The sequence below is a fragment of the Diorhabda carinulata genome, chromosome 4 (assembly GCF_026250575.1).
Source record: "Diorhabda carinulata isolate Delta chromosome 4, icDioCari1.1, whole genome shotgun sequence".
NCBI lineage: Eukaryota > Metazoa > Arthropoda > Insecta > Coleoptera > Chrysomelidae > Diorhabda > Diorhabda carinulata.
Genome location: NC_079463.1, coordinates 8,248,227 through 8,271,360, shown reverse-complemented (window position 1 = coordinate 8,271,360; position 23,134 = coordinate 8,248,227). Strand labels below are relative to the sequence as shown.

The 23,134-nt window shown below is 31.0% G+C and overlaps 2 protein-coding genes across 3 annotated transcripts; both read left to right on the top strand.

Annotated features, from left to right (window-relative positions):
• The first annotated feature begins 327 nt into the window (after positions 1-327).
• LOC130892598 (bromodomain adjacent to zinc finger domain protein 1A) lies at positions 328-10,173 on the top strand. The gene is made up of 16 exons (XM_057798076.1): positions 328-709; positions 1,182-1,529; positions 3,118-3,712; positions 3,772-4,048; positions 4,322-4,523; positions 4,597-5,031; positions 5,252-5,462; positions 5,576-5,889; positions 5,948-6,197; positions 6,546-6,795; positions 6,955-7,214; positions 7,290-7,534; positions 7,900-8,081; positions 8,182-8,342; positions 9,313-9,476; positions 9,899-10,173. The coding sequence occupies exons 1-16, from the start codon at positions 597-599 to the stop codon at positions 10,017-10,019; spliced, it is 4,128 nt and encodes a 1,375-aa protein (XP_057654059.1). The 5' UTR covers positions 328-596; the 3' UTR covers positions 10,020-10,173.
• A 1,119-nt stretch (positions 10,174-11,292) lies between these two features.
• On the top strand, positions 11,293-15,844 carry LOC130892597 (CDAN1-interacting nuclease 1). 2 transcript variants are annotated; one of them, XM_057798075.1, is made up of 5 exons: positions 11,293-11,389; positions 12,468-12,789; positions 12,847-12,896; positions 13,882-14,121; positions 15,674-15,844. In XM_057798075.1, exons 1-5 carry the CDS (start codon positions 11,325-11,327, stop codon positions 15,807-15,809), a joined length of 813 nt encoding a protein of 270 aa, XP_057654058.1. In that variant the 5' UTR covers positions 11,293-11,324; the 3' UTR covers positions 15,810-15,844. The 2 variants fall into 2 exon arrangements, with proteins under 2 accessions (XP_057654058.1, XP_057654057.1); XM_057798074.1 differs by lacking the exon at positions 11,293-11,389 and adding an exon at positions 11,588-12,258.
• The last annotated feature ends 7,290 nt before the right edge of the window (positions 15,845-23,134 follow it).

The window sequence follows — 23,134 nt, the reverse complement described above, 5'->3', positions numbered from 1 at the left end:
ATAAATTGGCATTTGCTATTCGAAAAAAATAATAAGTAGTTCTCTCAAATTGCTCTTCAAATTAAAAATCAAAAGTTGTTAGTTATATAATGAAATATTTATTATTTAAATTTTTTATCAGAAACAGTGGTTGGTTACGTTAATTGCCTTTGACCTCAATTGTATTACAGCTGTAAATCTAAATGTCAAATGTCTTGTTATATGACAAAACCGCCAAAGTCATGAAAAATACTACAGTTGAAAAGGATGAAATGTTGTTATTATAGGCTAGAAAGAGATAAAGTATCGATCACTATCAATAAAACTCTGTTTTTCATTCTTTATCTCATTTTGCTTTGAGCGATTTCTCGGTCCACACTTCAACTCGTCCATTTAAACACGGCTTTGCTAAGTTAAATTGCATGGTATCGGAAGCCAAAATTTTCGTTGATTGATGTTTGTTTAAGTCGCCTCTTCAAATCACTATAACAGTTTTCTACTGATAACGTCAGGGAAATGTTCGTATAATAAAATTGTATTTAAGTGAAGTTTGTTTGTGTCGTTTAGTTAATCATTAGTTTCCCTCCAAATAATCTATTGTATGCTTTACTTCCGATATGCCTCTTTTGAAGAAAAAGGCTTTCTCCACACATACAATTACGGATAACTTGAAGGATGATGAAGAAGTATTTTACTGTGAAATTACGAACGAGATCTTTAGAGATTATGAGTAAGTTCAATATCCGTCTTCTAAAAATCTATATTTCTTGCCATGCATCATGCCACTCGTAACGGTTTCCATGTATCATTACTTTCTTTCCTTGATACATAATTATCAATAGATAAAATCGCTTCAATAATGTTCCTTTTAATAATTTTGGAGGTTATGTGGAATATTATAACAAATATGTTTTTATTTATTAAACATGTTATATGTTATTTAAAACTACTTTATTTTTTCAATATGTTTCCATTACACCTTAATTGAAAATACTGTGTGTAGACTCTTCTTTCTTCCATAAGTAAATGGAATATTTTTTTATTGATTCCAAATATATGCTTTAGCTCAATATTATATAACAATAAAATATGTTAAACTACGTTTCTATCTAGTCAATTAGTGTTTGTTGTATAAATATTTTTTTTATTTGTAGGCAAAACAAATTAGCAAACATTATTTACATGTTTATTATTCATTTTAGAGAATTTTCTGAAAGAATGTTTCTTTACAATTCAATGGTATGGACATGTTGCATGACAGGCAAACAAAATTTAACTTATCAAGAAGCTTTAGAGAGCGAAGATCATGCAAAACAGAGCTTGAAAGAATTTCCTATAGAGCTCAGATTACCGGTTCTCTATCTTGCCAACAAAACACATAGAACATCTTTTGCTGATATGGCAGACGATGTATTCAATTTTGTTAAAGATAGATATTTCATTGGAGAGAATCTTGAAACATCGTTCACTGGTACTAAATGGAAAGATTCTCATGTGTTGCAAGTTATTCCACCTTCTGAGGATATTATAAATGATAGTCTTAAAAATGGGTAAGTTATAAATTTGATTTTTTCTTGGATATTTATAAGAGGGTATCTTTCTATTATATGCATTTATATGCTTTTGGTGTATTTTTTTAGTTCTGACATCACAAATTCAATCCAACATGTTCGAAAAAAAAAATTATAAATATATCATATTTAAAATTGATTAATTCATTATTAGAATATATTCACTCACTGTATTAACAGAAATTAAATTTTAAACAATTTTAGCATTATAATGAAAGCTTGGCAATGTCTGATTTAAATAAGGGTTGAAATAATGGTTTCTATAAAACTGATTTTTAATTTTTAGAAGTAGATACCCTAGTTAATATAAACTTTTTCACTTTTTTTTGTTATATACTATGATATAAAATACTGGCATTCAAATTTCTGTACTCAACCTATTTATTATAATATATGAGTTTATTAGGTCACAAATGCTCAAATTTTCTTGTTCATAGTTGCACAAAAAACTGGTTTTAAGCTCGTGCAGCTCATTCTTTAAGATAACCACAATGTATTTAAAAATAAGTCAACGCCAGATTTGAGCCATAATAGTATTTCAATATGATTATGTTAGTTGTAATGTGTTGGCTTGAAGGGAATCATGTTGTTTACATAGAAGCATGTAGTGTTTTGTCAAATAAAAATAACAAACATGATAAATTCATGGCTCATACTATTAATTGTTTACATTTTCATCTCTAGCATCTCTATATTTCTGTGAGATTTAAATTGTCTGTTCTTTACAACTTTTTTTTTTCATAATAAGTTGAGTATTGCAGTTTTAATTATTAATTAATGTAAATAATTTTAGTATTGTTGTACTTTTATACATATTTTTAAATAGTACTTTCACCATAATTTCAGTCCCTGATGATGAATAGATAGGTATTTGAAATTGTGCAAATATATTAAAATTAGTACACTTTCAATTTTGCCACAATCCCACTACGAAAACGTTCATAAACTAGCTGGCAAATACTTTGTTCCCATTCATTTATATATATGTGGTGTAAATTTTTTTGATATAAAAAAATTAAAAGCAGGCAACCGCCGGCTGGAATATGTAGTTGAGGTCATAAAAAATGTAAAAAAAAAATTTTCAAACTTGATATGAAGGGAAGTAGTGAGATGGATTGATATTCAAGGGATGAAAACCGTTTTTTGTTATATGTAGCGGAACAAGACCTCCTAGAGAAAAGTGTTTCAAAAATATAAAACTTTCATTGTATATATTTTTCGACATAACCTTAAAGTTTGCGAGAAAATGTCGAACAACTGATTTTTCTGTTATGTATATATTTTTTTTTCACGTGAAAATTACTTAACTCAAATGGAACTTTCTGAAAATACGTAGTTATTTGCAAATAATAAACATGAATTTTTTCAATTATGATAAATGAATATTTTTCGAGATTACATCGTATCGGAAAATGGTGGAATCTCAAAAATTATTTATTTTCCATAATTGAAAAAGTTGATGCTCATTATGTGCCATTTAAATTCTTGCTTCTTATACTCTTCTAACCATCTTACCTTCACTACATTTGAATTAATATTTAAATTTAACTGAGTTTCTTTTCTGTAGCAACAAAACTGAAAACCACTTTTTCCCACCTGCCAATCTTTTCAAGTATGAAATAGAACATTTAGATGCAGACGATAATGACATAAGTGAAATAATGATAGTAGATTGCAATCAGATCCGTCGACGAAAAGGTTCTTTTAATCGAGACAAATGTAAACTTTTTATTAAACAATATGTTGAACACGACTCAAAGGGAATATTTGTAATAAAACCTTCTGTTATCGAAGAATTGGGAATTAACAGAATGAAATTTGAACAAATATTTGATGGTCCCCTACCAAACTTTGAGGTATCGAAGAGAAAAGAGAGAGCGCCTAATGGAAAAAAGAAATTGAACCAAGAAACTCTTGCGAAGTATTTGACTAAAATGAATGGGGACAGTACAACTGCAGCACCGAAAAAAAATGGCGAAAAGAAAGTAAATCTTTTGGGGCAGATGAAAAAGCGAGAGGAAGAATTTAAAAAGAAACAGCAAGCTAAGGATGAAGAAAGAAAAGCTTCAAAGATTAAACAAAAGCAAGACAGTCTATTATTAAATAGTTCAATCAAAAAATGGTTACAGCCAAAGGAAGATACTCAATTGGAAAATCAAAAAGTAAGTTTTTTTAGAATTTTACATCTTGTCTTATTAATGGGGATTATTTTTTTTTTTAGAAATTACCTCAATATATGCCAGTAATATCAAAAGTGCCTGAAAAACATTTTGGTGATATGCTTATGGTAATGGAATTTATAGATTCATTTTCAAAGATTCTCTCAACAAAAGATTTTTTTCCTGGCGGTGTCACTCTTGAATTAATGGAAAGGGCATTAACGGAAAAAGAAATTGCTGGTCCTCTTACTGATATTATTCAAATGCTTTTGACAGCATTGTTCAATGTACAGGATGAAGAATCGAATCAATATAGAACATCAATAGAATATGTGGCAGGTAATTACGTTTCAATAACATCAGTTTCTGAATTTCTGGCCAATGTACTGACCTATGACCGTTTTGCTTACCCTACTTATGAAGTTGGCTGTATCCCCCTTATTGCAAATTATTAGATTAGTAATTAGTTTAGTGGTCGAAATAAACTCCATTCTTCATTAAGTTTTTTTTTTATACTTGATTGATGTCCATTAATAAACAATAGTGGGATAGTTTAATAAAGAAACATTGTGATAATAATAAATAATGGATATTTAATTTGTCTTTTATCAGATATAAAAGATGAATATGTTTTTGATCAACTTAGCCTCACAAATGCAACTCGCCTGGCAACTATGGCTTCTAGGTGGAGTAGAAGATATCAAGGTTTACCACTGGGACGACTGCCTCTCTATTCTGTAACTGTATCAGAGATTCTTAGATTACATTTACTCTCTTCTGGGGCTAGAATTAATGAGACCGGACAAAAATGGAGGTATGTTAATACGTTATAAAGTTTAGTGGAATCATGATAATTTTGTATTTCACCAATAAAATTTTCCATATAGATATGCCGAAAGAGGTGGTTATACAAGCGAGGATGATCCGGGTCTACATTTACGGCTGCACCATCCACATATTCTTAAAACTTTGGCTACACATAACGTCGTTCAACTCACAATAGAAGAAAAACTTCTCATACTTGATTGTCTCATGAATCAGTTGTTGACATATGCCGATGTAAGAGATATAGTAGAAGAACGCTTAGATAAACTTAAACAAGAAAAGAACGATTTAAAAGCCATACAATTGATAGAAAAGAAACGCGAACAGGAGTATGTTGCTGCAAAACAAAAATTACACAAAGAGTTGAAAGCAGAACCAGAAAAACTGAAAGACAGTTTAGAAAAGTTAGAAATTAGTACTGAAAGAAAACAAGTTGATAATACAAGGAAAATATCTAAGTTATTGAAGTCCATTTATGATGGGCAACCACTAATGGGGTAAGTATTGCTTGGCAATTTCAAATATTTTTTTGTACAACTGCCATTAAAAGTTCCAGTTAAGTTAAGAGTGATTGTTTACTTGGAACGGTTCTGTGATTATTTAAATATTAAAATGCATTTTGAAGTATAATATCATTTCATATTTGCCAATTTTATTATTAAAATAGAGCAGTTATGAAAAAAAACTAATGTATAAAATTTTTAAAAATGTTTGCAGTTATGATCGAGCATATAGACGGTACTTAAAACTAGAATCAGTACCAGGAGTTTTTATTAATGATGAAGACATGCATGCTGGTGTTTGCAATGAATCAATTTGCCCACAAAACCCTGATTTAGTAAATGCCAATAGACAATATTTACTCAAGCATATGAGGAAACTGTACATTGATAATAAACAGATCAATCCAGCAAAATCTTCAACAAAAGTAAGTTATGTCTTCAAAATCGTTATTTCGGAAGACATTTGTCAAAATCCCAGTGATCATATTTTATAGTCAATAAATATATATTTTGTTCTCTATTTCTGTTACTGTTGTAGGTAAATGGTGATTTAAATTCGTCTCGGTTAATAGTAGATGAAGACTTCACCAAATCATTACTTATGTGTACTGCCAATCCTCTTAATTGTCCTGTTCATTCCACTAATGTCGAAAGAGTAAAATGGTCTTTTATCTATGACGAACTCCAACTTGCTGAAGTGGAAGATAGTTTGAATAAGCGGGGAATGAGAGAAAGAGAACTACTCCAAGTTATTCAAAATGATAGAGAAAGATTGGGGAGTATTATTTCTCAAACGCCATCAAAATCATTGAATCCTAATGTAGAAATGAAGGAAACGATTATCTCTACAAGGTAAAGAAAGATGGTATAGTAGTTTGCTTAAGGGTTTTTCTATGTTTAATTTCTTTAGAAACGATAAGAAGATAAAAGACCGTTATGAAGATTCCAATCTTGGTTATCCTTCAACAATGACCCCAGACGAAGTTCTAGAAAATGCACTCATTGACAATATCCTAGAAATGGAAGAAAAGATATTTGCTGGTAGTTTAGGTTTTTTGCCAGTGAAAAACAGGGAAGAGTGGAGAGAATGTCTTTCAAATAAGAAGTATGATGACATGAGTAAAGATATTGTGAGGCGTGAAAGGAATAAAGATGCAAAGGTAAATATTAAATTAATTTATTGGACAAAACGTCAAAAGACCAAGTAACAAATATTTGAACCAACTAGAATCTCAAGGAGACTAGATATGTTTAGTGCTTGTTTCCTTATTATGTAATGAAGAGCAATTTGAAAAAATTCCTAAAAATTAATTAAGTTATCAGTTGAATAGATTATCAATGAGATGATTGAAATTTTCATTAAAAAGGTAACAATAAAAAACTAGTTCCTTTCGAAAATATTTCGATTTAATTCGTCTGCTTCTACACATTTTATTGTAAGAGAGATTGATATTTTCTTTTATTTTTTAGTACGTTTAAGCTTATTAAACCCCAAAATTGTGTTTTAGACAAAAATGTTGGACAAAAATAACAGACCAATCACACCCGAGAACACCACTAAACAAGAACTAAAAGTATATCAAGATCCAGGCAGATTTCTAGGTACTAACTCCGATTGTAAAGTAAATGGTATTAAAGATGAAAATGATTGTCCTTTGATTGTATCCGATAATTTTAAAGAATCAGTCACGTGTTTAGCTATTTCACTGGCACAGGTGGCTCAGGCTGTGGATTCTAAATACTTGAAAAAACCGTTGGGTGAGAGCAATTTATAATTCTAGTTATATCCTTTTTGGTACATTTATCATTTTTTGTCAATATTATAATAGAATTATTACAAAGAATCAAGTACTATCTGAAATAACATTAATTCATGAGAATATACATATCTATGCAGGTCATTATCTTTATCTTTAGGCGCGGCAGATGTAAATAAAAGTGATAAAAACAAAGAAACTGCCATACTGGATAAATGGGAGCAATCACTTTTGGCTTCTACTAGTTACAGTCAAGTATTTCTACACTATGGTACGCTGGATTCCTGTGTGATGTGGTCGAGGTCAGCATTACTAGCACGTTGTAGGATATGCAGGCGACAAAAAGACTCCGAAAATATGTTATTATGTGACAATTGTAATTTGGGCCATCATCTGTATTGTCTTAAACCAAAGTTAACGGTAAGTTAGTGCTGAGTTTTTAGTTTACATTCAAATACCTAGCTAAAATAAGCGTGTTAATGTTATTTTTTCTAGAGTATACCAAAAGGCGATTGGTTTTGTGATAGATGTAAGAAGGAAAAAGAAAAGCAAGAAAAATTGTTGAGTCCCCAACCGACACCAACAAAAAAAAGAAGAATATTTAGAGATGAAGATGTTGAAGATGAAGAAGAAGTTTCATCAGGAAACGGTTGTGATCAAATAGAAGTGGAATTAAACGATGATGAGGATGAACAATGTTCTGAAGAAGAAAGCGATATTGAGGACGACGTTATTAATGGGTAAGTTTTTTTCAATTTGCACATATCCTCACTTCAGAAGTTGTGAATGATCATTCAAGCAGTAGCTTTCAACTGTTTTGGGCCTCTCTCGAGGCACCAGTTTTTGAAAGCTGTAGGTCAGTCTCCACCCAAATTAGATTTTCTAGATAGGAGATCCATCTGTTCATACCATTGTCATACAGTAATCTCGCTGCAGAAACTCCTCTTCAATTACACTAGGAATTTTTGACACAACAGCAGGATTTAAGCGCACAAATACACAAAGCCGTAGGATTTGCAACATACAAGTATAAATCAAACCACACAAATAAAATTATTGTATTGGAAAAATACTAGAAGTGTTAAAATTTTTCATTTATTTTTAGAGATGTTAAATTCGACCTTTGTAAAACGTGTGGTTCTGGAGGAGAAATGATTTCTTGTGAAAAGTGCTCTACATGTTTCCATATAGAATGTTGTGAACCACCGTTGAGGAGGTCTCCTAGGGGTCCATGGACTTGTCATCTTTGCAAAGGACCAAGACATAAAGACCGCAGAAGAGATTCAGGTAAATTAAATCATAGTAGTATTAGATTTTCTGAAAATTGTTTATTCAATTGCAAAGATATAATAAAAACTCATCCCGATTGAATTTTTTTGAATTTTAGAATCTAGTGATGAAGTTAATCTTACAAATAGGAGATCCCATCGAAGGGATGATACAAGGGAAGATCTTCCTTTACACAATGTGGCATTGCAAGAATTGCTAGGAGAAGTTATGAGGCATGCTGATGCCTGGGCATTTATACGACCCGTTCAAAAAACAGAGGTATGCATTTATATTTTGAATAAAAAAATTTCAGAACTCGTAATGTTAAAAAATTTGTTTAGCGCATTCTATTTTATTGTTCTTTTAGAGAAAACTCAAGTTAACTCCCGTATTTCTTGCAGATTTGTGTCTACCAAATATTTTTCCCAGTTTACTCAGTTAACTGTGTAAAGTTTTTTTTAAATTGACTTTACATTTTCATGGTATATTTTGATACCTTAATTTAAACTAATAGATATGATTTTATTCTCATTCGCGTCAATTATTCTTCCAGTTAAAAATCGCATAGTTTATATATGATATACTTAATGATATATATCGCCTTTCCGGAAAAACAGAGACCTAGATGCAAAACTTACAGGAAAGTGAAAAATTGTTTTGATATATATATATATATATATATATATATATATATATATATATATATATATATATATATATATATATATATATATATATATATATATATATTATACATTTATACTCAACTTTCATTTTCCAAGGATTGGGATTTATTCACTTCAATTTCAACCCCTAAGTATAGATACATCATTTTTTCTTGTTCTAGAAGACACAAATTGACTTCTTTTAGTTTTTCTTTCATCGATTTATAAAATTGTCACCTGTGGATTAACAAAAAGGAAGAAAAAAACTTTGGAAGTTATGAATAAATTACAATTTCACAAAACTCCATGTTTTTGTTATCATCCGTGCAAAATAATGTTGAGTTGCTTATACTACTTTTTTTCTTTCGCATATATTTTCAGAATTACAATATCTCAGCTTATGGGGTTTCAAATTTAAAATTATTTGACAAGAACAAACGACACATTTTCACCAAACATTTTTTTTTAAATTTGAATAGATTGTAATCAACTTTTAAAGATTTTACACTGATATACCTATCAAATCATAAGAGTTTTCCAAATACTGAATATTGTTTCATTTTGTAAATTTTTCATTTTCGAAGGTACCTGATTATTATGATGTTATTACTAAACCAATGGATTTTGGAACAATTAAATATAAACTCAACATGGGCAAATACTGCAATGATAGTCAGCTTATGGAAGATGTTGTTTTAGTATTTGAAAATTGCAATACCTACAATGACAGTGATGCAGAAGTGTATAAGTAAGTGTCCTATTATATTCTAGGATGATGTATGTTGTAACATTTGAAAAATTATTTAAAATTAGTCACTAACTAGGGATGCCACATAAAATCAATTTGTAATTATGAAACTAATGTAATCGTATTTATTGGATTTAACAATTTCTCACGTTTGACTAAATTGCTCAATGTTCCATTTCTAATGGTACAAAACTTAAGTAGCAGTGGTAATAGTGGTAGTGGAACCTGTTTTCAATATGAATCTCAGCAACCTTTTAAAACTCCAACTCATTCAAAAAAGTTTGATTTTATCACAATTTATTAACATTGCAGTCGAGTACTGTAAATTAAAAATACACTTTAGTATTATTCCTGAATCATTGGCCAATATATAGTTATTTTTTTAAACAATTACTAATAACATATTGATATTATGTTTTCAGGTGTGGAATGAGGTTATTGAAATTTTTTGAAAAAAAAGCAAAAGAATTAGGGCTTAAGCTACCAGAAGAAATGATGTCTGATGATTCCAAGCCACCTAAAAAGAAAAAACGAGTGAAGTAATAATGTAATATATTTTTTTTATTTATTTTTTACAAATATAGCTTTCTAAGCAGTTCGTGGCAAATTTACTTTATTCACAACTTTTTTATCAAATTTATAGTTAGATCTACTGTTAATTAGGATACCATATTTATAATAAAATGTCATTATGTTACCTCGAGTTTTATTTTATCCAATTTCTTAGATGCGATTCAAAATAAAATGACCTAAATTTGATCTTATATTTCGCTCATATTAGATTGTCAAAGGTGGAAACAATAGTAAGTTTTGGAATTACTTGACAGTACTTATTTTATATTTAAAACACCCATTGGTCATTTCAGTACATTACAATCTGGTCAAAATAGACCAACGATTGATTTTATTCTAACTTGAACCAATACATTTTGTATCTTAAAGTAAGATGCAGTTTCCTTAGGTTATGGTTAATGTTACAAATAAAGTTAACATAACTGCTCTGTTTTTAACATTAGACAGTATGAATATCACCAACTATTAGTACCAATGGCACTACGGCCCTCACAGATGAATTAGCCTTGTCCACTACAGTCCTCACGGTCCAACACTCTGCGACTCCTCAACGGTTTCAGAAATTCCAACTTAGTTCAAATGATTTGATCCGTTCTCTTTCTAGTTCTATTCTGCAATTGGATTGCATCGATGTATTTGGAATATTATCAAGTCCATTCTCAAATTAGTTCTCACAAGAACTGTTTTTATATCTTGTTTACAATTTACACAATTGTCAATAATATGTGAAAAGTGCTGTGTAAAGCCGGCTTGCGTTTTGACCAATCAGGAACCTACAGTATCGCCAACTTAAATTCCTAGTACTTCTAGTTTAAAAACGGTGTATAGAATCAGGATTCTCTTTGCGCATGCGTATAAGGTACGTTTATGGAGAGATACGTTCATGGGAGTATTTGATATATTTTAGATTGTACAAACTCCTTGATGCCGTAAAAATGGACCTAGCCGTTTAATTTTTTTTATCGTTAGAAAGAGTAAAAAAAACTTAATAGAGAGTAATTAATTCAATTAATATTAAATAATTACGTAGGGCGTGAAATAACCTAGAGAGCTTAAGACTGAAGCACTTCCGTGGTGCGCAGTGTATGTAAACCCATGCGACTCCAAAGCTAAACGGCTAATATATATCAAATAATCGAACTAATTGGACCGAATCGGTCCAGTCCATAATATAACAGCATTATTTGCGACGGATGTGACTAGTAAAAATAGATTCGAGGTTTTTGCTACAAATGTGTTGAATGACTTATGATTGGTGCATAAGAGAGCGATTTCATGGGTTTGCTTGGGTGTACATACACTGCGCATGCCGGAAGTGCTTCAGTCCTAGGGTCCTTAAGGTAATTCAAGCTCTAAGTAACTGTTGCTGTATTCCTTTTGCATGAAATCTCAGATAATTTGAACTCATTTAAATTCTCATTGAATTCTATGTCCCATTTAATTTTACTCAAATCAGATTAACTGAGATATTTACCTCCCTCTTAACCGAGGCAGCACCATCTTGACGAATGGTTTAAGTTTAAGGGTACATTTACTTGTTTTTTTATTGGTGCCTAGTGATTAAAATCGTGGTTAAAATATGGGAATTCATTTTAATTTTACTTTTTTATCAACAACTGCATTTTGACTCCTTAAATCAATCCATTTGATCCACCGTTTCAAAGTGAGAACAGGTGAGCTGATATCAGCTCAATTTGGAAAAAATCAGATCATTTGCGAAAGGAATGTTATTTATTTAATATTAATTTTCTTTTCTTTCTTACTCCCTTCAATGATTAAAAAAAGTAAATGTCCAGATCCATTTTTATGGCATTAGCGAGCCAGCTTCACACAATATAAATTAAAATCGTTTTTATATAAAAACCAATTACTCTCTAAAATTTTTTCTTTTCTCTCTTATCCTCTCTAACGATTCTCTAAAGATTAGCATTAACGAAATTTTGAAATAATTAAATCAGGGGGGCCAGCTTCGTACAACTATTAATTTGCCAGGGTCTTTCCAATCGAAAAGCGCTGAAAAAGAAAAAGACGTTTCACATCGCATAACCTCAAAATATTGAAAATAGACAATAGTTTACGTAGTGTTAGAAATTCAATAATTAAAAAATAAGATGAATCTAAAAGAATATAATGATATAGTTTCGACCATAAAAAATTTCAAAGGACTTACTATTAATTGTTTAAAAAAACTAGTTACAGAATTTCCAAGGTATGCATATTGAATTATTTGAAAAATACATGTTACTTTTTACATTAGTTTTTTTTACTGAATGTAGATATAAATATTTCCCGTTTCAATCTATCATTATGGGGATATGATTCATAAAATATTGTAGAATGTTTAAGTCAATAAGTTACTTTCGGAAATGAATTTCAAAAAGTTTATAAGTCTAGTTACGGAATTTTTAATGTTTTCAGTCAAAGCTATGATACTTTATATAGTATCCTCCAATTTGAATTTCAAAAAAGAATGAAAATCAATCACCCAAAAACCCAAAGCAACAAACAAATATTTTGGGACAGCTACCAAGAATCTGTAGCACAGGAAGAACCATCTGGAATAATAGTAAGAATCGCTGAAAAATTTGATGTTGCTCCGTGTTTAGTAGCTAAAATAATCTTAAATAAATATTTTGAACAGATGGGTAATGAACAAACTGATATTGTTTGTAATATTAATATTTATATGAGAGATACTGCTCTAATAACTGACCCAAAATTAGCATATGAAGTATTTTTGGTAAGTATCACAAAGTTATAAACAAATATTCATTCATGAACATATAATTTTTTCTAGTGCACTTTATATGATAACGTATACAGCCCAATAACAGATGTTATGAAAAGGTATGTTTCTCTAATTTAATCTATTCAATGCAGTTGAAAAAAAAATATTTATTAATTTAAATAAATGCAAAGAATTGTAATTCTCTTATATCATTTGGGATGTGTCTGACAGTTGAATATAAATATTTTAGATGATCTTGTACAATTGCATCAAAAACAATACTCATATTTCTGCCTATTCAAATTCAAATGCTCTTCAATTTTTTTTACTCGTCCTATTTTCAACTTTACAAAATTTGCAATGATAGAATGTTAATTATAGTCAAGCACCCTCCAGTAATTGTTCTAAAGAGTAGATTTGATAAGCTAGAGAGTAAAGTTCCCAGACTTTTTACCAGTCAGTTTTTCAAATTTAATAAAATTGACCATTAACATGTAGGACAATCAGTATTATTAGGCTATATATGGCTATAAGAAGCTTGAATTAAGTATTGTGTTCTTTGGTTCCTTGTAGAAACAACACGACTGTCGGGAGTTCACCTGACAGCATACCAGTTACTTTTCTTAGCTCATCATTGCTTAATGAATGGGCCTCTTGTGACTAGTTGGTCTAATAAGACAGAAATCTCTTTGATTGTTTCAGACCTGAGAATTACTACATGTTTCTGATTTTCTCTTATATTCTCACTTTTTACGATTGCGCATTGGATTGCACAATCTCCTGCCAATACAAATTCAAATGCTCTTTATTTTTTTAATTCGCCCCCCTTTTCAACTTCACAAATCTACTTTAATAATTTTGTATTGATCAATTCTTATTAATAACCTTCAAGTAATGGTTCTGAAGATTATATAACAAATTTAGTAGAACAGTCTGATGATCAGCAGATTTATTTTATATGAGTGGTGCATTAATTTTGTCCAGATGTTCAGTTTCAAATATGTTGGAGATAAATGGGTAAAAATGGTGGATTATTGAAATTGATACATATTTGATGCAATGTTTTCGTTTATTTTTTGCTAAAGTTCAATTTTTCTTTATTAGTTCTTTAGGACAACAGTATGAAATAAAATTGTATAGAGAAGCCACACAGTTGGGATTAGGTTTTAGAGATGAAGAGCAACTTAGAAAACATGGTTATGACAAAACTCCAGATTGTAAATTAGAAGTTCCAATTTCAATAAATGGATTTGTAATCAATTGGATAGAGAGTAAAGCGTTATTTGGTGACCCGGAAATTCACAAAGAGTATATGAAAAATCAATATCTCAGTTACTGGAACAGGTATCCTCCTTACCATTTTCTCTTATTTTTAACTGTTTTTACCAGTCGCATAACAAAACTTTTCCAAATTTAATAAAATCATGGTTAAAAAAAATGACGTCCACTAATATTTAGGATAATCAGTATTATTAGATTATATTATATGATCTAGGGCGTAAACGATAAGCTAATAATTTGACCTATTGATATATTGGGTATCTTCAACTGTTTATGAGTGAGGTAGCAATGAGTCTTCAGGTTCTAATAAGCGTGAATGTAAGTAATGCAGCCTTTGTCGATGTACAGCATGGCACTCACAGAGGAGGTGCTCCATTGTTTTATTCCTTGCAGAAACAACAAGATATATCGGGAGTTTTTCAAATGCTAATTCACCAGACAGTCTCCAGTGAGCAAACCATTAACTAATCTTAGATCATCTTTACTTAATGAAAGGTCCTTTTGGGACCAGATGGTAAAATAACATAGAAATTTTCTTAGATCTGAGGTTTTGCCTCATATGTAAAATTTCTTTTGTTTTCCCACTTTTGGTGATGGCTTTTTAGGAAACTTTTGAAAGGTTGTTGTCCTACGCTCCCGCTTTTCTTTGCTAGGTAATCAGTTTCTTCATTGTCGTGCATCCCAGTGTGGTCGGATATCCAGTACAGAGTAACTTTGTTTACTCTTTGTGTATATCACATATCACATATTTATGTATACTCACTTAAATCAATTATTTGAATGTCAATAGCTTGGATGGATCCTTGCTGTTTGATAGAATGAATATCTCGTTATTGCGTTGTGTACAATGCTCATATATGAATAGCGTAGGTTTCCGCTTGGAAAGTAAAAGGTTCCGATTTCATCAGGTTCTGGAACCATATTTTCCTGCCCCTACTTGTTCATTTTTCATTTTCAAGCCATCAATGTAGAATACAATGATGAGAACGAATTTTCTGCATTTTCTTGTTGCTGTAAAGTTGTTAACGTAATTTCATAAAGCTTAATTTAGAAGACATGGCATCTATGACTACATCAAAGAACACCCACACTTTCTCAGAATGCGAAGAGGACCGGTTAGGACGATAGGCTTCGTTTTCTGTTCCTTGTATGAAGTTATTGCCAACTTTGCTGTTTTACTTTTTATGAAGGTCTTCAAAGTAGAATTGGAGAGATTGGATCAGTGACTGTCCGCGTTCCTTTGGTTCTTGTTTTATGGAGTACTGAAAGAGTATAAAAAAGTCTTACGATTTACCAGATTCCTTGGTTTTCCATTGACACTTTTTTGGGAAAATGAGATTCCAGTCATGTTCATAAAACGATTGTTTATCAATGATTTTACTATCCAAATTTTTTTGGCATGTACAAAGAGGCAAAAGTGTTGTAAGGGAATATTGTTCATTAAAAGGAAGTTTAATTCTACAAAAATTATTTTTGCGAATTACAAAAACGTCACCATGCTGAGTTAAACTTTTCGACTTAACAGCAGTGCCTGATGAATGGAATATCTTGACACCATCAATATTCAACCAGTGTTGTACATTGTTATTTAATACAGTATAATTTTTTTTTCTAGGTTTGGACCAGGTTTAGTAATATACTGGTTTGGTTTCCTTGATACAATACTAAAAACGAATGACAAAAGATACATAATTAGAGATCATCTACCAAAGAACTTCGTTCAAATACCACCCCCAAATTTTGATCTGTGAATTATTAATTAAGCTCAATAAAACATAGAAAATTATTCTGAAGATATTTTATTTCTTCTGTTAATTAATTATTTCTGGAAGCTTTCGCTCATTTTGGCTTTTCTTTCATGAGTACGGGTTACCGTAAACTTTGATCTACATCAAAATATTTTTAAAACTATTATAATTATGAAAAAACTTATTTTTGTAATTTTATGTTTATAAACCAGAGCCTAGTAGCGTATTAGTTTGCGAAATTGTTTTAATTCGTATTTTGTTTAAAGTCCGGGAGATGTTCTTGATTATAAAAGTGTAACAACAGTGACACAACGAAAAACTAAATAAACCAGAAAAAATGCATTTTTTGCAAACCATTAATTTTTTATATTCTTCACAATATTTCGTATAAAAAAAGTCCTTATACTCACTATCCTTCAACCCATTAACTGTTGAAATTTTTAAAATTGAAAACCTCCGAATATCCTAAAAAATCGAAATACTATAATTTCAAATTTTTGGTTCATGAGTGTATAGAATTAGTTCGATCGGATACAAAGAACGATATAATGTAGAGAGTAATGGAGCATTTGTTTATTGTTGTATTTGAGGTTATTTGAAGTGATTCAGGCCATATATGTAATAACTCCTATATGGACAGTTCTTAATGGAAAAAACGTCTCTACGTTACGGTACCGACAGTATTCATTTTCTCTCTCGTTTGAGACACTTTATCTATTCTGCACAAACTTCATGCTCGCAAAAGATGCGCAGAACTAACTAAAGCGCCCGGAGGAGAGAGGAAGAGCGATACGCTATTTGTTTCACTTAGTCAGAACAACTTCCATTTATAGAAACTGTCGGGCCTTGTAGTATTAGCTACGACGAAGATGTAGTGCTACCATTTCCAGAAATGTTGTTTGAGATTAATAATGGTAAGAAAAAATATATAAATGTAGAATAGTCGATAAAATAGGAGTATATATTAAATCTAATCTATTCATTGATTTTTTTAGAAAACAATGAGTTAATAAAGTGGCTAACTATATAGAAAATATAGTTAGAAATTACAATGAAAAAGTTTGCGGTATCTGACATATTTATTGGTATTTCATGTATATATACTAAGTTTTTTCTTTATACATAGTTTACACTAATATTTTACAACAGTTGTTTCATTGTTTTATCACACCTACCTATGTTTACCACTCTGTTCTTGCACTGCATTGGCTAAACTAACTCTAGACCCAGTGCGTGCAGTACAGTGAACTGGTTGAACTAGCTCTCTTGCACTGCTACTAAGAATAGCGATACTAGCGTTGGTTCTGCTACAAAGAACGCTTTAGTGTACACTAGTTCTGCCAGTGTAGCTACCAAGAACAAACCTATAATTACATGAATAGATTTGAAAAAATTTTTTTTATATGCTTCCTTCGCGCCTACACTTTTGAGAGAGTAGTATTTCTATCGTACTCCCATCTCTATGTAGGATAAATAAATCGATATTTTTAAACAATATCGATTTATGCAGAATAAAAAATATCGATATTTTGATTTATCGATCTTTTTACTTTGAGGTGCGATTTACTATAGTTTAAAAATTAACAACTTTTGATAGGATTTATGAGACATACATCAACATCAGGATCATCATTGTTTATTGATGCGGCAACTTTAGTTTTTGTTTCAGATTTTTTCGTTTTTGAGAGGGCTAGATGCTTCAACATTTGTATATAAGCATTATAATACTTTGTTTTTAGATGAGTGTTTGAATTTGTAGTATTTCCACATGTTTTATATTCTTTACCGCATAAATTACAAAAAAAGTTTATTGTTTCTTTTTTTTGCGAAAAAATTCCACACCGCAGACATGTTCAAGCTAAACAATAACAGTTATAAAATATAAACACACAATAAACCACGTCACGTAAAGTAACTTGCCGCCAAAAAAATTGTCACTTATGTATGTACACTACACACACAACCCAATACACAACTGTTACATATAGAGGCAGCACTTATAGTAAAGCTCGCGCGTTCTTGTCTACCCTTAAACGTATACTTGTATATTTAATTAATTTATACTTAAAACTGCATAAAATATTACGACAGTAAATGGAATACATAATTAGTATAAAATATTATATACACTCGACAATAAATATCGACTTTCGATACTTGAAGATTAAAAAAATCGACGTTATTTATCGATTATTTTTTGAAAAAATATCGATAGTTGAATATATCGATATTTTATGCAATGAGATTTTTTTTCATTTTTAACACATTTTTTTTTCGGTAATTGAAGTTAACAGAAATATTTTGTCATTTCACAGGATCTATCTTATGGTTGGAAAAATTTAAGCGTAGACATGACATTGTTTTCAAAAACAACACTGCTGAAATATTATCGGGCGAAGAGTATCTCAGAACAATGAAATAAATGAATATGACATAAAAGATCCGTATAATGCCCTCAATTGGTTTCCATTAGCACTACATACGTTACGTAATTTTATAGCACAAACAAGTAGCTCAGAAGAGAAAGAATTTGCTGCTGATCTTGCTATAGATAAACAACAACCTTATTTATAAATCAGTGACTTCTTTCAATAAATTTTTCCAATAGAAATATGTTTTATCTATGTAATTTGAATTTGTATGTGTATTTGATTTTTTCCTTTCCGCTCGCCCTCTCCCTAACTCAAAACCAGTTGGCACCTAACTTCAAATCCTCTATGACTCAAAAGCTCCGTAAATCGAATTTTTTTGCCTCTCCCTTGGAGTTCTACATTTATTTTTGAAACAAATTAAGTCTTTAAGAGTATTTATTTAGGTTGTTGAGAGTTGTTAATACTCATTTAAATTTTAGTGAAATTTTACCGTAGAAAGACATTCACTTTATCTTCACAACATTTAATAAAGTCAATCCTTGATGCTTATATTGGGGGAATGACATATAATTATTTATTTTGATGGTTCCAAATAATATTCTGTACTATTTATATGGACATGTGCTTCTATTTGACTTTCAGTTTAATATTAAACATATAAATACAACAATAAATCAAGCGATAATCCTTAGATCCAACCCTCAATCCTCAATAATAAATTTAACTATACCGAAGGGTCACAACTGTTCGAATTAGGAGTTAATGAATTCAGAGCAAAGAGAGGAATCTTTACTAAGCACTCTTTACCGCCCACTAAGCGATTCTATTGACGGGAAATTTCGTTGATCGGTTTATCCGTTTATTGTTCAAGTGCAATCACTCGCTGCAATGATATGTGGTTAACTATGTCTCTTAAGAAAATATTTAAAAGTTTATTTTTAATACATAAAATTTGGGTATGGACCAAATGAACCAATCTTTAATTGGAAAATTTTCGACGATTGTTAACAGAAAAGGCGTTATTAGGCAACACAACAATACATGATCGGATCCATACTAAAATTTATTTCGATGGCTACAATAATTATCATTAGTGGTGAATAAACTTATTTTCAAAATGTCATATCGATATATTTTCGTCAAACACCATTTTTATCGGTTGGGCCTTGAAAATTTGTAGACTAGATGTTTTTGATAACGAAGGTAACTACATTGTTGATTAAAAATTAATTTTATTTAATTCAATTGAAAAAAGTGATATCACTTTCCGATAGCATCTTTTCTCAAGCATATTACCAATTACTTTATCCTTTATCCAATGTTACTTTTAGTCCTCCTATTTTGATATTTTGGCGTTCCATACTTTGTAAATGACTCCGTCAAGTTAACTGTCTTCACTTAATGAATTCCATGAGTTACGTAATCTCCAGACCTTGTTGTATTTGGACATTGTTAACTTATCCTCAGACTCCAAAACATTTTATCTCTGCAGCTTGCATTGAATTTTTTGTCTTTTATCCAGACTCCAAGCTTCACAGCCTTAAGTTAATATTGGTCTATAAATTGCTTCATAAACATTAAGCTTTGTCTTTCTATTTCTATATTTATTGTATTTATTTGAGTGCCATAACTGCACTTTTTTCCACATTTATTTACATACCGAACTGATTTAGTGTATTGTTAGACAGTCCCAATGTTAGAAAAGCGTCTTATATTAGATTTTCACTAATTACATGACTCACATTTAGTTTACATAAACTCATGATTGTATTTCGTAAGTTAACAAATGTTTTTTCCAAACTGTTCCATATTTTTGCCCTCAGATTTTGTCAAAAGCTATCTCTACTTCACAAAATTCCAAATAATGTACCTGTATCTCGGCGGACAGCTTTATCTAGTTGCTTGATGTCAAAGACATCTTGTAAATTTCTGCCTTTACGGAATCCGTTTTGTGCATTATGTACCGAATTTTTTTTACACTTTTATCGATGTGTATAATAAAGTTGTTTTTCTGTAATTGTTACTTTGCTTGCTATCTTTTGGCTTAAAAATGGGTAATAACAGCACTGTGTTATTCTCCCGCAACTATCAGCTTCTTTTCCATTTTGGAACCATTTGATCACTTTTGCAATTTCTCTCGTTATCGTGGTCCTCTTCATCACTTAATATAAATTTCATTATTTTGTTCATTAATATCTTTTGTTCCCATCAATAGTTGTATGTATGTATGTATGGATTTGGGGTCTCGTATACACTGCGACCCAAAGGATCTATTGTGTCCCCCTTTCTTGCTGCGATACTGGAGAACCCTGTGTTTACAGCTAATCCATCAATCCTTCCAAAACGTCTAGAATGTGGGATGGCTTTAATTGCCAGATATTTATTTCATACGCACTCAGGTATATTGCTCCGGAGCTCCTTAGTGTTTCACACATCGAGAGAGGTTTCGTGCTATGTGAAACAAAATCTGCACGCCTCATTATCTGTCAGGTCTAGCGTCTTCAGGTGTTTGTTGAGGCGACAGTGCCCCGATAGAACTCCTGTTAGTATCTCTGTAAAAATTCTACCTACCTTTATGTATATTTCGTCAGGTTTCTAATTTTTTTTCTTTATAATTTCGATTAAAATCCGTTACGTATCCACAAGTATTATATTTGTTCATAAATAAAATCTGCAGAACAGAAACGTATGCAGTGTTTGGTTTCCAACCAATTCCTTTATAATAATAGTCTTGGTATAACTGTAGAAATAGATGAATAACTTTTTATCAATGCTGGTAGGGTAGCGAAACATCAGTGGGTGGTTAGGTTAGGTTAGGTGGCATTTGTCGAAAAATAGCGACATGTTTCTTGTAAGCTGTAGGAGGAAAATCAGCTGCTTTACTAATGTATAAAGAATTCCTCCTGGGATTCTTATCGCGACCGATAACATACAACAGAATTAGAAATTCAAACAGAAAGTACGACCACCAATTTGTTAATCACAGCGAAACTTCATAGATTCCGACAGTGACGCGTACACAAATAGAGTTAAACGAATATGGGGATTGGCTGAGTCCAGTTTTATCGTCGTTTCAATAACAATTCCCAATTGTTGGACAGTTAGTCGTTTGAATTTATGTACCGTCAATGGCTTACTCAACCAGCAAATATATTTGAAGCATTACTTCAAAACATTGCGGCGATATGGCTACATCAGTAGTCATTTCAATTGATGTGTGATTTTTATTGTGAACTTTCCAAAATTTTGTTTTTTAATTATTGAGCACCTACAGTTTGTATCATTTGATTGTACAATCCTATATGAAAAAATTGAGTTGAAGATACATAACGGATTTTGACCTGGAAACCAACAGATAAAATATTAACAGGTAAAATATGATTGAAATGTAGTAATTTTGCCGAGGTCATCTTATAAATGAAGAAAAACTATTCATTCACTAATTCAAGGCAAACGTATCTATCAATTATTTGGGTCCCATCACATCCCGGTATCCCAGGAAACGCAGAAAAGCAGATCAACGTGCCAAAGAAGCAGCAGATGACAACAAAGTATTAATTGTTATGATAATCAAAACAGAAGTTCATTACAAGTGACAAAGTGAGTGGAACAGATCGCAGTCGATATTAAAATCTATAAAACCATCCGTTCAACTATAGAAAAACATTTTTAAAAATCGTATGGATCAAATATAGCACATCGGAATCTTGTAATAAGAATCTAAACTGTTAAAAGTACAAAAACGAAAGACTAACTAATTACTTCCCAAACAACAACTCTTTACTTAAAAACAATTGTTGCAAACTTAATCAAATATCTAAAAGACACTCAATGTCCCTAATAACCTTTGAAGTTGATGCAACAATGAAAACTATTCAAGTATTGAAGTTGGCCCTGGTATATTTATAAAAATTTTTAAAAAAGTATCAAACACTAATGTTATATATTTTAAATATTCTGAAAAAGTCTAAATAGTTTATACATAGAGTAAAGTAACAAACTTTATTTAAATAATTTTGTTGAAAATCTCTCAAGTCCGCGCCGTATTCAATTCCGTGCACTCATTCATTCCCACAAAGGTATAATTTTCCCCTTGAATATTCTATTGTCTTGGAAATCCCCTTAATGACGGGGGATTTAGCTGAAGAGTAGAGAGAAGGCCCAAATTACACACAATACCCCAAATAACTTTTGAAAATTATTTACGCCAGAGATTATTTACGTTATTACTTCTTGCTCTTTGTGAACGAAGGCTTTTCACCCAGTGAAAATGCTCGGAAAATGTTTTCAAGATTTTTTCCACTGCGCGACGGGGATAATGCCTTTTGTCTATACACGTCGTACGTACAACAAAGAGAACTCAAGAGAAACTTTGGAGTTTTCAAGTAGAAGTTTACAAACTTGGGTGGTTTAATTTAAGAGTTTATAGAAAAATGTAAGCATTTCGAACATTTAAAAGAAAAAGTTTTCTCGGATGGATTAAGCTTCACAGATATGCTTTAAGCACAAATACGTCAGCGATAAGATAAATTTTTTCTTCGTTGAACTTTTTCTGTTGTATTAGACTTTTTGTTTTTTTATTGTTATTCCTATTATTTAACCCATGATTTATCTTCCTTGCTTTTCTAATGAGTATACATTCGTTTAATTTTAATACAAGGGTTGTCTGAAAAGTTTCTGACCTAACAACGAAACAAGATGTTTTTTTATGAATATGTGTGAGAAGGTACGTTGTCCTGTCGGAAAAAAGCAGTTTCTTTTGTATTTTTTATTATTTTACAATCCCATGGATATTCCAAAAAAGGTAGCCATTACTCTTCCGGTCAATGAAACCGTCTTTGCCTTTTTCGGAGCAAATTCGCCCGTTGCCTTCCCTTTCTTATTTATTTTTTCGTCTCAGGACTTTTGTCAGGGATTTGCAGTTATGACTGGATGCGAGAAATCCGACTCATTGCG